This window comes from Alligator sinensis, unplaced genomic scaffold, assembly GCF_000455745.1.
Source record: "Alligator sinensis unplaced genomic scaffold, ASM45574v1 scaffold906_1, whole genome shotgun sequence".
NCBI lineage: Eukaryota > Metazoa > Chordata > Crocodylia > Alligatoridae > Alligator > Alligator sinensis.
Genome location: NW_005842560.1, coordinates 585,063 through 601,832, shown reverse-complemented (window position 1 = coordinate 601,832; position 16,770 = coordinate 585,063). Strand labels below are relative to the sequence as shown.

Sequence of the window (16,770 nt, the reverse complement as noted above, 5' to 3'; positions counted from 1 at the left end):
CCCGTTCCCTACTTAACGGCGCGGAGTCTGGGTCCAGCTCCCTGTTGTAGTGAGCAGGGACTGCCCAAATCTCTGAATCTCTCCAAATCTCTCCAAAATTGATTCTTAGAGCTTCGAATTGATTTGGACCTTTTTATTGGCCTCCCGATTTGATTTAGATTCAGAGATTCAGCTCCCGAATCGAGCCAAATCTCCTCCAAATCAGAGCATCACCTGAAGCTTTGCACAGCCCTACTATATATATACAGAGAGAGAGAGGCAGCCAGAATCTAGCTATTGATGTCAAAGAAATATGTTTTATGGCCAAGAGCAAGGTAATTGTAGAACTGCTATGTAATAGTTGAACACATTACTTTATAATGACACACATCTTAATGGATCAGTATTTTTTTTCTTTGTAATGGTAGTTTCAAAGAATATCTTTTTTACCTAGCAGCATTGTAAGTCTTCTTCACTCTGTCTGACAGTATCTTAGAAATAAGTGCAAAATAGAGACACTAAGGAAGATGCTTAATGCTTTTAAGTGAGCAGATTGCCAGTGGAAAGAAACACTGCATCATGATAGTTTCATTTATATATTTTTCAGTTATACTTTCCCAGAATATTACAAAATTTGGTTTTGAAAACACCATCACAAGCAATCTTGTGAAGTCAGGGGTGAGAATTAAAAATGGCAGTAGAAACAGCCAGCTGTTAAGAAGTTTCTTGCAACTTTTTGCAAATGGATACTTGATTTGAATTTTTAAGCCTTTTGCTTGATCCATTGAATGGATACAAATGTAATCAAATTTTATTTAGAGGACCCATGGTGGGATAAAATGAGAGAAATTTTTAGAACTGATGCCTATGAAGGGCAATTTCTCATGCAGCATCGGGGACCAAGATGGGGTGACCCTCTGTGTTTGGGATTCAGCATTTCCTACATGTTGCTTCATGGATTGTAGTTGGGTGAGAAGTAACACAAGGTCAGTCTCTCAGCTGCACCATATAAGAACATAAGAAAATGTTAGAAAAAGCTTTGTACACATATTAAATCAACTTGTAAATGTGTATTTGCTTTTAATGTTATAACAAAATTCATTTTTATATCAGCAAACTCTTCAGGGCAAAGTAGATAGGATAACAACCAAAGGATTATAGCTGTCTATAACACAGTCAGAAGTAGTCACTACAAACCTATTTAAACCCTCTCAACATTAAGGCAGGACAGAACATTTAAGCATGAGTAATGTTTTCTTTCCATTTCTTTCCTTGAAGCAAACTGACATCAGTCAGCTGGTACTTGCACTGAAGGTGAGGGGGCAGTAACTAAGGTAGGGCTATCCAACTTCTAAGTGGCCAGGGGCTGCATGCCCCACAGGCTGCCCTAGCGGGGACTGCACCAATGAGGGTGACAGGCTTGCAGGCTGCATGTTGCATGGATGCCCCCCCCAATTGCACTGTGCACCTGTACCCTTCCCCCTCTGCTGTAGCACATGGCTTTGTTCCCCCGCTGCTGTAGCACATGGCTTTGGTGGGCTCCCTCCCCCCGTCACAAACTGAGCTGAGCCCACATGGATGCTCCATCCCACCAGTGCAGCGCACACCCACACAGACAACCCACTGCTGCAGTGCATGTCCACATGGGTGCCTCCCCCACAGTTGCATTGCATGCTGCACAACTCTGGCCTTACCTTGAGTGTCCCACCCCATACCATGCTGTGCCTCACTGCCCTGACGGGTGGGTATACAATGTGGAAGCTGGAGCAGGGAAGGAGGGAAAGCCCAGAGGCTCTGGCTGCTGTTCCAGCCAGAGTGACAGGGGGACTTGTGGCCAAATGGGAGCCAGGGAGCTGAACTTAACTCCTTGCAGGCTACATAGCTTTCCAAGAGGTTTATGATGAATTTTAAACGTAGTCAGAATGTACTATAGTTACAAGCAAGGGAGGTTTAGGTTGGATATTAGGACAAGCTTTCTCACTAGGAGGGTGGTGAAGCACTGGAACAGGTTATGTAGAGAGGTGGTCGACTCTCCATCCTTGGAGGTTTTTAAGGCCCAGCTTGACAAAGCCCTAGCTGCAATGATCTAGTCGGGATGGTCCTGCTTTGAGCAGGGGGTTGGACTTAGATGACCTCCTGTGATCCCTTCCAACCCTCATTTTCTCTGATTCCATGATTCTATAAATGTGTCTTTTAATATCACATGAGATATGCATCGTAATATTGAATTCATACAACACAAAATGCAGAATGAATAGAAACTCGTGCTTGGTTATAAACAGAAGATTAAAATGATCGTCCCCTTTCAGTACTAACATTTGATCCACACACTCAAATTATTGATGAAATGAAAATGTTTAAGGTTAGTAGGTGAGCTGTCTGGGCTCAGTTAAACAGCATTTCTGGTATTGTCAATGAAACTTTCACTTGGCAGAATATTTCCTTCTAAGTTCTTATAATAACCCCACAAAGCTCTTTCTTTAGGCAGGACTTGATTGACACAGTAATTTATTTAGACTGCAAAAAAGTCACTTAGAGTAGTATCAAATTTATTGGTTGTCACTTTTTCATGCTGTGCAACTTCTCTCTATATCATTTTATCCTGTCAGTTCTTTCCAGATACCTTTCTCCAGACTTGCAGCAGTTGTTTTCCATGATAATAGCTTTCCCAGATCATTACAGCCGTGTTAGACTTCTGCAGTTTTTTATGTCTGATTCACCATTTGGTTTAAACCCCAAACCACTGTACACACACTAATCTTGACACACAAGGCAAAGGCATAAAATTGTCAACTTTGACTTTGAATTTCTTGGTTTCCCTAGAAATGTAGTCACTATCTTGGTTTTATTTAAACTAATCTTTGACTCAGTAGGAAGACAAACTAGTAGGAATGTAGTTTAACTAGGTCACAACTTTATTGTATAACACATTAGGGAATTGTTTTGTAATAACTAGCATCGATCACCCTTCCTTTGGTGATCTGTATCATTGGTTCTCTGCCCCTCTGTACCATCTGGAGAGACCTGTCCTCAATCCCCAACCACTTACACCATTAGTCTCTCACTGTCCTCCTCTTCATATGAAGGTTAGGGTCTGGAGAGGTGAGATTGTCTCACCCGCCCCAACTTTGCCGCCAACGCCGCTGCCGGCGTCTGCAAGCAGTCCCCGCTAACCCCCCGCCCTGCCACTGGCACCACCCCTGGCATCTACGGGTGGTCCTTGCTTGTTGCTTGTCACTGCTGACACCAATGTCGGCATCTGGGGGCGGTCCCAGCTTGCCACTTGGTGCCCTGGTGCCCCCCCCAGTCTTGGGAGGCACCAGTCATTCGTGCTGGGAACTAGTCCTCTCATGATTTCATTTAATTGCATCAAGAACTTAGCAAATTGTGACATTATGAAGAAGCTAAGACCTCACAAGACAGCAAAGTAACCAGTAGTTTTCTTTCTCCTTTGAGACAAACTATGGGGGATAGTATCCCATAAGATGAACAGGTGAAGATGATTAAGTGTGGGGGTGGAGGTCCAATAAGCAGCTGTCCAGGATTCACCTTCCTAAAATAAAAAAAAGGGGTGTGTAATGTTGGACCAGGTACCTAGTGGCTTTTAACATATTGTAAAAATAGGTTATGGCTGCGCGTAGAGAATGGCAAAGCCCTGCTCCTATGCTGGAGTCCATTGAATACAGTAGGACCTCCATGAAGATGCAAATGTGTAAGATCGAGGTTGTCCTAACTTTGTTTTCCAAGGTCACACAAGAGATCCGTGTCTAGGATGAAAATAGACCCATTTCCCTTAACACCCAGTCTATGGCCCTGTCCACTCCTGAAATTAATACTTCTGAAAGTTTTATGGCGCTAGTAAAATTTTGCACCACATGTTCGGTTGTATTTTTGGGGTTGTGTTTTGGGGGGTTTTTTTTACCGCTTGAACAAAATAAATATGTCAGTAGAAGAGGCAGTCCAGTATTTTTTTCTTTGAACATATGTGACTGTTTGGGGCAAAAGTCTTGATTGGAGTTTTCCTCATTGGTATTCTCCTACACAGCACATCCTTTTTGCTCCTTGGCTGCTTCTCCAAGGTGATAAATAAATTCTCTGAGGCTGAAGAACTCAAAAGAACTATTTTTTTTCCTGGTAAAATTATGTGTGCAGTTGTCCTGACAGTACCACATAAATACAAGGGGTAATTACCCACTTAATTTGGAAATTAAATAACACTTTATTTTAATTGTTCCACCATTCTAAATTAATTTTACATTTAATTTTAACAGCCATCATAATTAATTCATTTGAAATTCATTGGATTTGAGATATAATTTTAGAGATTTCTCCTTGTAATGTATCATTTTGTGAGAATCCATTAATTAGCCATTGTGGTGTCTGACACCACATCTCTAGTTGGTGACAAATAATGATCAACATAAAATACTATGTGGTGAAGCCCATTTTTATCAACAGCTTTAATTCATTAAAAAAACCCTCAACCCTGCAGTTGTATGGATGACAAAGAAGCTTGCAAGTGTGAAAATATAACATCAATGATTTTTAAATAAAATTTTATTTTATTTAAGGCTGGTGACAATCATAAAATGCCAAGTACCAGGAAATATTTTTTTTCTATTGCATCTTCCAAAGCCAGGCTTGCAACCATTACAAAAATGCTTGTTTCTGTAACTACAGAGTACTACTTATTTTGTAAGTAAAACCCATGCTATAAAATCAGAGAGGATATATATTGCATATATTTTCTTTTATTGCTGCAATAGCTGCACCTGGGTTGTTTCTGCATCTCATCTTAGAAGCAGGTTATTGTCAATAACAATTCATTTATTCCTCTGATAGTTCTCATTAGGGGTATGAATCCAGGAAAAATATAACAATTAGGCTGTGAATTGCTTGGTAGCCCATAACATGGATTTTTATGAAAATAATGGACAGATGTTTCTTAGACTGAGAGATAAGATCTTATACTAATGAGACCAGTGATTTGTGTTTATGTATGTGTATGTGGTAGGGAGAGGATAAGAAAAGGAAAAAAAAGTGTGGATTCCAAAGTCTGTTTGTTTTGTCTTCCTATTATATATATTTTTTTCTGTAGTTTGCATTATCATTTCCTGATAGTGTTACCATACACTTTTGACATTGCTCCAAAACTCTGAGAACTTTTGTGTGGTCTTCATCTTGGAATTTTACAGGGCACAGAATGGAAGTTGAATGTACAGAAAGGATTATTAGCCTTATCTTTAGTGTAACCATTACCTATAAGATCTGGGTGCCAAAAATTATGCAAAGCAGAATTCTTAAAGAACAACACTCTCCATTGCCCCCTATCTAATCTATCCAGCCTTTTCTCTGTGGCAATTTACAGATTTGACAAGGGATCTCAAATTCTCTTTCTCCATAACCTTATTACACTACTTGTATTGATAATAATAATATCTATAATCATAGTAATTACAAAATAAACCCAATAAACTGTATTGGTCATTAGGAAGAAAAAGTCTCTGGCGTCAGAGTATCCCATAGCTGCTGACTACAGAGTTTTCTGTACTTGCTGGCACTGGCCACTGTTGGAAACAGGATATTGGTCTAGAGGGACCAATCAAATACTGGTTTTGATTCAGTAAAGCAGCATGTTCTTATAAGTGTACATGGGAGAGGATGTTCTTAATTTATTTGGCAAACCAAGGGAACGTGCATCAACTCCCTGAGTTTCACATTTGCTACTTCATTTAGTAAATACTGTAATAATTTTGCAACTGGCTGTTAGTGCGTATTATCTAGGCATTCCTCTTTAGTACTGTGATCAGTATTGCTAATGAGATTTTTTTCCCCCTTCCCCAGGTCTGGGCTTCAGTATTGCTGGCGGAGTAGGAAATCAGCATATTCCTGGAGACAACAGCATTTATGTTACTAAGATTATTGATGGAGGAGCAGCCCAGAAAGATGGAAGATTGCAAGTTGGAGACAGACTTCTTATGGTGAGAAGAATAACTACCTGGAACTGTATTTGAAGCTGAGCAAATCTGTTTCAGATGGGGAGTTTAATCCAAATTCCCCCAAACTGGAGAGAAATTTGTAGCAAGCAGAGCTAACTTGCGCACATCTACACAAGATGCTTAATGTGCAGAAGACTAATTCTACTGCGCATTAGTGTGGTGGGCAAAGCCTGTGCTAATGTGCAGTAGATTTAGAATAATGCTCATTAATATCACTAAAAAAACATTCATCTGCACTAATGTGTAGTAGCACTGATTACTGTCCATTAAGTTATTACAGGTACTAAACTTAATGCACCATAATTACAGAACATTAATGAACATGTAGATGCACCCTGAATAATTAATTGTAAATGTACCATGTTCTCCATGTTGGTACTGTTGCACTGAATGCTTGTTTTTGAGGCTGCAGCTAAATAAGTGTTTAATTAGAAAACCCAACACATTTTTGATGAAGACAAATCCATGAGCTCATTCAACTCAAGATATATATATTTACTGTGATTAAAATAAGTATTTTACTACCCATGCTCACACCATGGAGCAGTGTTAAATCAGTGTACCAGAGCACAGTTCCAGATGAAAATGAAAATTACCTTTTTGCACCAGTTCTACTTCTCAGATTTCCATTTTTACTTTCTGGCATTTTAAGAAAAGATGTGTTCAGTACAGTATAGCTATTTTCTGTAGTATAGCATAGATGTTTTCTGTAGTCCTTTTCAGTTATAAGTGTCCCAAACAGTGTGATTTCTATCTCTTACTTCGAGAGACTGTTTTGCACCCTTACTAATTTCTCAATGAGGAATTTTTTTTTATAGTCTCTGTTTCATCACGTTACTCCCTTGGGACCATTCTAAATATTTTCACCGTGTTCATGTTGTTTATATTTAATGGAAGACATGGAAACCCTGTTGAAGTCAATGGAAATTTTGCCACTGATTTTGGTAGGGCCAGACTCTCATCTCCATTGGGTTTCATTGATATCAGTTCATCTGATTGTTTTTTGTCCAGCATCTACTGAAATGCTTTCTTGACTCAGTGGACTTTAATGTACAGTAGCCCATTTTACTACGCATTAAAGCGTCACATAAAATAGTGTGCAATTATGCTAATGGACAGTAAAATAGGCTACAGCACATTACACATCACTTTAAAAATGTGTGTTTTCAGTACCTGCGCATTAGGGCAGCCTAATGCACACTTATTTAGTACCTCACATTGAAGGTACTAAATTTAATGTGCATTAGGAAAAGTGCATTAATGAACATGTAGATGTACCCAGTGTCATAAAGAGAATTTATTTTTTGTACCTCTTTGGCCTGTGACAAGATGTCAGTGCACCGTGAAATTTCACTGGTCTTTTCTGAAGTTTAAATCCATTTTTTTCCTTGGCAGAGCTGAGATACTTCTTTCACCCACCTATAGAGGGAGTCCATTTTATAGTTTCATAGTTTCTAAGGTCGGAAGGGACCTAAACCCCTGTCCTGGGCAGGAATGAGTGCTGGGATCGTAATACTCCAGCCAAATTTACAAGAAATAATGGCCACAAGCTAGCAGAGAGCAGATTTACACTGGACATTAGGAAGAAGTCCTTCACAGTTTGAGTGTCCAAGGTCTGGAACGGGCTCCCAAGGGAGGTGGTGCTCTCCCCTACCTTGGAGGTCTTGAAGAGGAGGTTGGATATGCATCTAGCTGAGGTCATCTAGACCCAGCACTTTTTCCTGCCTATGCAGGGGGTCGGACTCGATGATCTATTGAGGTCCCTTCTGACCCTAACATCTGTGAATCTATAAAATATCTATCCAACCTCCTCTTCAAGACCTCCAAGGTAGGGGAGAGCACCACTTCCCTTGGGAGCCCATTCCAGAGCCTGGCAGCCCTAACCATAAAGACAACTGGCTGACATGTTAAAGAGAAAGGAATTCAGAACTCATGAAGGTCATTATTCTGTAGCATAAATCTGAACAGATAAATAAACTGACTCATTTGTAATTAAATATGATTAAAATCCCAGGTTTCTTTTGGTATTTCTGCTTTCTTGGTTTCTACTACATTGAATAACATATCATATTTGACAAACAGGGTGTTTATAGACATGCTGTAGGAGGCAGGGTGGAGAGGGGGCAGGAGCGCTTTAATTAGCATGGATCTGAGAGCTGTGGTAATTAAAGCGCCCAAAGTATCACATGTATCAGCGTCCCACACTGAAAAATGGTGGCCAGGGCACTTTAACTAAAGCTCGGCAAATAACTAAACCTCTGTCACTTTTTCAGTGCGGAGACACTGATGCACGTGACTCTGGAGTCTGCTGGAGTGCAGTAATTGCCACAGCTTAATGTTCCAATGCACTGTAATTACATTGCGTAGAAGCAGCCTCCCTGCACATGTATAGGATCCCACAGTTTTGACCTTTTGTATTTTTCACGGCTTATATTATCCCAAGATGCTTCTGATTTTATTGTTTTTTTTCAGTCTGCTTCTAGTCTGTCTCTATGCCTTTGTATAATTTTGAACAAAGAGTAGTGTATGCAGTTTCTCATAGTTTTAGTGTCATCTAGGTATTTTTGTTAACAGGAGCTGTTTTTTCCTTCTTCCAAATCATTAAAAAAAATGTCAACTAAGACTATACTTAACAAAAAAATACATCTGTTCCTCAACATGATCCAGCCCAAACTAGATTAACTTGGAGAGCAAAATAATTGTGTTTGACTACCATGGTCAGAGCCACCAGGAATTTGTCTGTTATCTTGATTTATGCTTCTACATACCCAGTACGAAAGTATACAGATATTTCTTCACACCCAGTAGCATAAATGACTCATTTCTGTCTTCCTAAATATTTAAGTCATTCTCAGATTGACTGACCCCACATCTTCTCGTGCCACCTCCTGTATAGTTTTGAGCAGTTCATTACTTACCAGTATCACATTTTATCATTGTATTGCACATGCCTATTTTTGTGAAATGGATTCATTAAAAGGAACAAAATCAATCTCAACATTGATCCTTGTGTTTCTCCATTAGTCTTCTGCCTCCAGACTGTGCCAGCCTATATCAGAAGCCAGTTCATCTTTCTACTAAAATACTTCAGGCCTTTTATATCTTAGACATTAGGTTATTGGATCAAAACCTTTCCTCCCCTAAAAGCCAGATAAGTTAACACAATGCCTATTTGTTAATTCTTTCAGAACCTCATCAGTTTTTATAAAGTAATGTGACTTCTTGATTAATCCATCCTGATTCCCCTGAATTTATCATTTCTGCAGGCTGAGTTCTGATCTTTATTGACTTCAGTGGGTGGTTGCACACAAGTTAGAATTTGAACCTTGTGATCCCTTGTCCTGTTTCTAATGAATGTTAGCAGTAAAGAAAATATTGGGAATGTGATGGTTTAAAGTCCTGTAATTCTCTGCGTCAAAGTTCACCAGTAACAAGATGGTTTGTGCAGTAAGCTCTTTTGCCAGTCCCATAAGTGTAAACTGAAATTCCACTCACAACTGGATACCTCAACTTATTTCTAAAATTTCACAATAAAATAACCAGTTTGTTGCATGCTTTTACCAAGGCTGAATGTAGATTGTAAAGCTTTTGCAAACTGGGTGACAGTGGTTTGGGTTCAAACTGGAAATGTCCATTTTACCCAGCATTCCCTTCTTATGAACAGCAGCTAAACTTACTTCTTTTGCCTCTTGAGTCTTTAGTGGCTACTGCCTTTTTCGGGCCCATCCACTCACTGGAGATCAAGACTTATAGTTGCATCAGTACCCAAGTGTGAGTACCTTCCCTGAACAATCTTTACAGGGTCTAAAATGGCTGTCCTTCTTTCCTAGATGATACTTCTCTTCCAGTAGGCAAGTCAGGGTAGTCGCATCTTAATGCTATTTGCCATTCCTTGGATTCTCTCTTGATCAACTTTTAAATGGGGGTCATCATTGACCACAAGATGAACATGAGCCTGCAATGCGATGCTGCGTCTAGCAAAGCGACCAAAACACTGGCTTGCATCCATAGATGCTTCTCAAGCTAATCCCGGGACGTCATTCTCCCCTTGTACTTGGCCTTGGTAAGGCCGCAGCTGGAGTACTGCGTCCAGTTTTGGGCTCCACAATTCAAAAAGGATGTGGAGAAGCTTGAGAGGGTCCAGAGAAGAGCCACGCGCATGATCAGAGGTCAGGAAAACAGACCTTATGACAACAGGCTGAGAGCTATGGGGCTCTTTAGCCTGGAAAAGCGCAGGCTCGGGTGATCTGATGGCCACCTATAAGTTTATCAGGGGTGCCCACCAGTATCTGGGGGAACATTTGTTCACCAGAGCGCCCCAAGGGATGACGAGGTCGAATGGTTATAAACTGCTGCAAGACCGTTTCAGGCTGGACATGAGGAAGAATTTCTTTACTGTCCGAGCCCCCAAGGTCTGGAACAGCCTGCCATCGGAGGTGGTTCAAGCACCTACATTGAACACCTTCAAGAGTAAATTGGATGCTTATCTTGCTGGGATCCTATGACCCCAGCTGACTTCCTGCCCTTCGGGTGGGGGGCTGGACTCGATGATCTTCCGAGGTCCCTTCCAGCCCTAATGTCTATGAAATCTATGAAATCTATAAATATGTGGAATTTACATTTTGTTCCTTTCATTCTTAATAAAAAAGAAAAAGGAGGAGTGTGGAGTGAGAAGTTAATTCTGTCAAAGGAGGAATTTCCCCTTGCCTACCTATCACACCTACGGCGTTGTTCTCTCAGCCTGGCTACTCTCATTTCTTCATAACTGGTTATAGATTGCTTCTGATCGCTTTCAGTATTTTTTTTTTTGTATTTTTTTTTTGCTTTTACCTTGGGAAATGGCTGTCAGTTCATGCCATTTTTCTCATTTCCCTTTGTGAGTACTGAGCGGAAGAATTCATTACATTCCTTTGGCAACGTTACTACTTGTGTCAATACAACATTACCCTTGTCATCTGTAAAGCCTTACTTCTGCTTCACTGATGTCTTGTCTCTTACATACTTGAACTCTTCCTTATTATTTTCTTACTCAGTTGTACATCCGTTCTCTAACTTTTTCTCCTTCATTTCTTTCTACAACTTCTTAGAATCTGTAATCTTTCTGTAACTCATCAACACTTAACTCCCCCCTCCCCTCCCAAACCCATATCCTGGCTCTCATAGTAGTTTTATACATAAAACATTTCTGCTTCCCAAAGAACATAAAAATCAAATGCTTTAAATAAAGTTGCAAATCTCATAAAATAGATCCTATAAACAGAAAGCAATATTGGAAAGTGAAAAGGTACCATCTGAGTGCCTTGATAGTCCTGCAGTTCCTAAATGTAAATTACTATCAGTGCATTTTGGCACTCTGAAGATGTAATTTACTTTGTAATTCTAAGTAATCATATTGTGAAACCTATAGGAAAAGCCTCCCTTATTGGGCAATCTCCAGTTTTAAGAGATTATTTCAGTATAACAATAAATGTTACTAATTTCTTTTGACTTTCTCACTATTTCAAGAACCCCTGCTTGGCTGCATCCATTCCATGAATCCTTCCTATTCTTTAGTATAAGTTCTTCACTTTTAAGGGCTATATCAATTAAAAAAGAAGTCTCTCCCTATTAAAACCATATTGGAGTTTGGCCTAAATAGCCATGGTGCAATTTGAATCTAAGTGCTCCTTCTACTATATATGCACATACTACCTTTTATCTGTCAGTTCAGTTTCTTTATTTCCCCCATTTATCTCGGAATCACCAACTCTCTGCATTACATGCAAACAGCAGATCTGTTTTAGGACCCCAGACACTTAGCTCACAGCCAGTGATAATCCAAGCAAACTAAAGTGAGAGGGAATAAAAAGCAATGAATGAGATCCGATTTAAAGACAGCCAGTCAGTCAAACGCTCCTCCTTCCTGCACACAATGAGCACCAGCTGTAGTCCAATTAAACCAACAGTTCATGGGATAATGTGTAGGTAATTAACCCAAACAAACCCACTTTCTTAAGGGAAATTTTGGGATTGTTGCACAAAAGAACTTCTCTCTCTTTTTAGAGCTCTTTAAATCATGTTGAGCTTTAAAAAGGCTGTGCATGTGCACATTCATCAGCAGCAATAGACCATTTACAGCCAACGGTACGCAGATGTTCTCAGGAGAATGCTTGCTCAAGACTCACTTCAATATAATCCACTTTGTGAAGGAAATGTAGAGAGTATTTGCACAAAAGCAAACTTTATCATAGAAAAAGGAAGATACTCTCTCTCTCTCTCTGTCTCTGTCTCTCTCTCTCTCTCTCTCTCTCCCCCCCTCCTCCTACCATGCACGTAAGTACAACCCAAATAAACTTTAGTCACTAGATGAAAAGTGCAGTTTTTCCTTAAAAGATTAAACCAAAATAAAGCAAATATGTCCCTATTGGAACTCTTATTTTGTAGTCATTTGCTCTTCTCTGACTTCCCAATGCAGTGATTTTTTTTGTAGAGTGCTTAGACTATCTCTTTGAGGAGCCTAAGCTTTTTACTGTAGCTCCTCCTTGAATGCCTTGCATTTTTCAGGATGAACCTGAGAAGACTTCCAAATTAAATTGTCCTCTAGAATGGCATTTGATGGCATAAAATGAAGTGTGCCATCCCTGTTGGTAGTATTGTTGGAGTATTCTTGATGATTAATATGTGAAAACCAAGGGGGTTTTTTTGGTGATATTTTTTATTGGGCCAATTGTATAGTTGGAATGGAGGTTAGATAAGGTTTTGAAAGCCCTTTTTGAAGCATTCAGTTAGTCCAATGAAAGGTATCACCAAAAAAACATGCTTGTCTGACCCCTGTTGGTGTCATCTTTGATTAGGCTTGTAGGTTTACTTTATCCCTTCCTTTTTTGCCAAATTACTCCCTTTTCTCACATCCCCTTCTTGTGGTTCAGCCTGCTACCTTCTCATATTTTTCCCTTTGGGAGCTGCTTTCAGTTTTCTTGATTTGTGACTTCAAGCTGCTGCCTGGGAGTCCCTCCTACCATCATCCTGAAGGGAATTCAGTTTGCATTTTGGGCATAAAGCCAGTGCAAGGGCTGTGCATTACCAAATGCACAGCCACTCTGGATTCACTTCACATATATAAAAAACCAGCGGCACCTAGTGTGGGATACCTGGCATTACATTTTCCTTAGTAAATAATATATTTTTTTAAAAATTCCAAATGTATCCTTTTGTTATAATAACAGTTGAACAACAAATGAAAATCTTACAAAGAAAACATTACAGAATCACTATATATGTGTGTGTGTGTGTGTAGTGATTCTGTAATGTTTTCTTTGTAAGATTTTCATTTGTGTTGTGTGTGTATATATATATATATATGCATATATATGTATGTATATAAGTATATATGTAACAAATGAAAATCTTACAAATATAAATATATATATATATATATTGCTAACCAACTACACTGTCCCTGATACTCCTTGTATTCTAAGTCTGTAGCATCAGGTTGAATCCACCTTCTCTTTTCACAAAGAGTTTTGTCCAAACACTTTCCCCCAGGGCCCCAGTGGTACATCCAACATAGCCACCATTTACCCACCTCTCTGTCTCACCTTACCAAGTTGCATGGATTTTGAAAAGCCCCTTCTTGGTACAGGGAGGTTACCCAAGCGCATTCGGTGCATGTTTTCCTTTCCAAGTTCCTATCCTTTGATCCCTGTGATGCGACTTTGAAATTCGCACTGCTGATTTGTAGACAATCTTTTCTAACATCACTAGAGAACTTGTTGATTTTAAAGCATCCTCTTTTCCCCTTGTTTGTCCCATAGGAGCTTTTCTCATTTGCTCCTAGTTAGTCTAATTTTAATAGTTTTGTTTTAACAAATATCCTCTTTTAGTCATTCACCTCCCTTTACCTGTTCATTATCTTATGGACTTTTCAATAAACCTCTTTTTAAGTAGGTATTCTCCCCCCCCCCGCCAAAATTCATGCTTACTAAATCACTGCTTCACTTCAGCTAACTGTTCATAGCTAATGGAGATGCTCAACAGGTTTCCACATGATTTATGCCAGCATATTTTCACATGTTTCAATACCTTAAAGCAGAGTATGTATACTTCTTGTTTTCTTATTTGGGGTACATTGCCCACATTTAATCTTCTTTATCTCTGGCTCATGTTTCTCAAATCACATCTCCTAATGCCACTTCGCAGAGTAATTTGAAAGCTTCATTGACCATGCATTGGCTCTGGCACAGCAGCTATAATGCTTTATTGAAATACCCTTAGTGGCAACTGAAAATCTGTCACAATAACATTTGCTGTTCTTTTGGTTTGGGAACGGGGACCGGCTCATGGAATTTTTTCTTATAGAGAGAGGGGGAGAGACTCTCCCTTCCAAAACCTAATTGTTCTTAGTGATCTACATCCCCTTCTGACTTGCTCTTTCTATGAAAAATATATGTGGATTGTTTGAAAGAAAGGTATCTAGGTGGTTCCCTTCTGTAAAACAACATATTTGAATAGTATATAAGGAATCAAACAATGCGCATGAAAGTTTTCACACTTGTGTACTGAAATGTGTATTCAGGTTCCTGTATGTATTTCTATACTATTATATACGTTAAAATTAGAAAAGGCATGGTACTCTCCAAGCCCATATACTTTACATTTATATTAAAAGTGTTGTAGGTACAGAAGTAATCAGAACTCTTGGGGACGTGATATCTTTTATTAGACCAACTAGATAGTTGCAAAAACATTTCTTTATTTGCAAGCTTTTGGGCACGCGTGCTCTTCCTCAGGCATAGGAGAGTGCAAAGATTGTAAAATTTCTCCCAGTTGGAAATGAACATTCATATTTCATAGGAGAACTGAAAGATGGTGTAAGATCTCCTGGATGGAAAAGTTCATTTTATACAAAATAGACTCAGATAAAAATTAGAGCAGTCTATTTACCTCAGAGTTGTCTGATGGCAGGCAGGATGTTGAATTATGCTTTTCTCTTGTTATGATGTTCATAGTTCACAGGAGGATGGTGATGGAAGGCTCTCCTGGGCAAGGAATTTCTTTTTTGTTGAGATTGCTCTGTGAGCATGCAAATTTGGCTTGAAACAAAAGGCTGGAGCAAGGATATCGGCTTTCCAGTCTCAAGATGTTGAATTTTGCTTCTTTCTTGTAAAATTATGGAACAGGGATGTTGAAAAATGCAGATTCCTATGCCACGATTCCAAACTGATAACAGTAACACTTGAGGAGTCCAGAAGCTGGAGAGGAAGCAGTCTATATTTCCTGTACATTTGTTCTGAACTCAAACAAACATATTGCATTTATGTTCATAATCTTTGTGATTGCTCATTTTTGGGAGCAGCTATCCATGTTCCTTTCAAAAAGTCAGTCCTTTCTTTATGTTTTTACCTTTTGTAACTGAATTAGTCCCCTGAATATCTCATCTATGCTTCTATCTCACTCACCTTGATTGATGGATTTATTTATCCTGGTTTAGCTAAATTCCACATACAAAAACTTCAGTTAATCAAATCATGCTGCACATTTTATCATGTGCAGTAATGCAGGGGTCAGCAACCTAGGGCTCATAGGCCAGATCCAGCCCAGACTACAGAGCAATTGGATTTGGTCCACAGACATGGGGTTTCAAGGGCATTGTGTCAAGGTGCTTTGGCTGTGGGCACTCTCCCTGCATCATCATGAGGACAAGCAGTGGTAATGGCCACCCTACCATCCACCTGCCAGTGCCTGCCTCTGACCTGGTATGGGTCATTTCAGCTCAAAGCTTTTAAAAAAAAAAAAAAAAAAAAAAAGTCCTTACTCCCTAAATTAAAGAGTGAAATCCCATCCCACCTTCAGGATTCTTTCTCATTTATTTTCTTGATAGTTTTAAGACTTCTAGTAGATGAAAAATAGTCTCCAGATGTAAATTAATTATTTCTTTATTTTGAACTGTACAACATGCATGCACTCTTGAAGAACTGAGTGCAAAATTCCTGTCAAATCAGTAGGAAGTAAAGTATATTGAAACAAAGTCATAGGTAGTATGCGAAGCATAACATCTATAAACTCCTCCATTTGGTTTGAGACAAAGAATGTTTTTATTTTCGGAGATAACAAGTAGCTACTTGTCTTTTAATTACACAAAAATGATGAGGCCCAAGTATCTGGTGATTAACATTTTCTGATCCTACCATTATTTCGAACAGTGACACCTTAAAAATACTTCCTGAAAAAAAAAAAACTTTGAAAAAAGTATTTAGAAGCAATTCTCATTGTAATTAGCTTTTTTATATCTATACAAAGACCAGACCCCTTTTGGTCCCGTTATGCCAAATTGGTTCCCTTACCTTGTTCATCTTATTCATTAACATTTATTACACTGGTGGTTAGCCGTTTTAATGTGAAGACAGGCCTTAATGTGTAGTCAAGAAACAAGTGAAAACTAAGAGCTCTTATTTTTCAAGGGGTGTCTTCAGTCCAGCAAGGGGTGCCACTGCCTTCAGTCTACAAAGGTTGAGAACTACTGTTCTAGGGTGCCACCCTGCCTCCTGGTGCTTACTGAAGTCATGCTTAGAGGGCCCAATCAGACTGTATTGTGTATCCCATTGTATGAGAGAGTCTCTCTCCCAAATTAGGATTATAATCTTATAAATTAGGATGATGCATAACTGTATGTAACAACCAGAAGGTGCGGGAAATGGAAACCAAGAAGGGTAATCAATGCTGTGGTCAGTGGTTACACTGATTAGTTAAGAGCATTATTTTTTTTGAGTTTGAGTCTTCTTTGTTTAAAGAATATAAATAAATGAGAGAA

The 16,770-nt window shown here is 39.2% G+C and overlaps 1 protein-coding gene across 1 annotated transcript in view; it reads left to right on the top strand.

Moving 5' to 3' along the window:
• The window catches only part of LOC102376729 (disks large homolog 2), a 519,043-nt gene that overhangs the window by 60,097 nt on the left and 442,176 nt on the right, over positions 1 to 16,770 (top strand). The window contains exon 3 of the mRNA XM_025214018.1: positions 5,824 to 5,960. Coding sequence (XP_025069803.1) covers positions 5,824 to 5,960 — 137 coding nt within the window. The remainder of the gene's footprint in view (positions 1 to 5,823; positions 5,961 to 16,770) is intronic.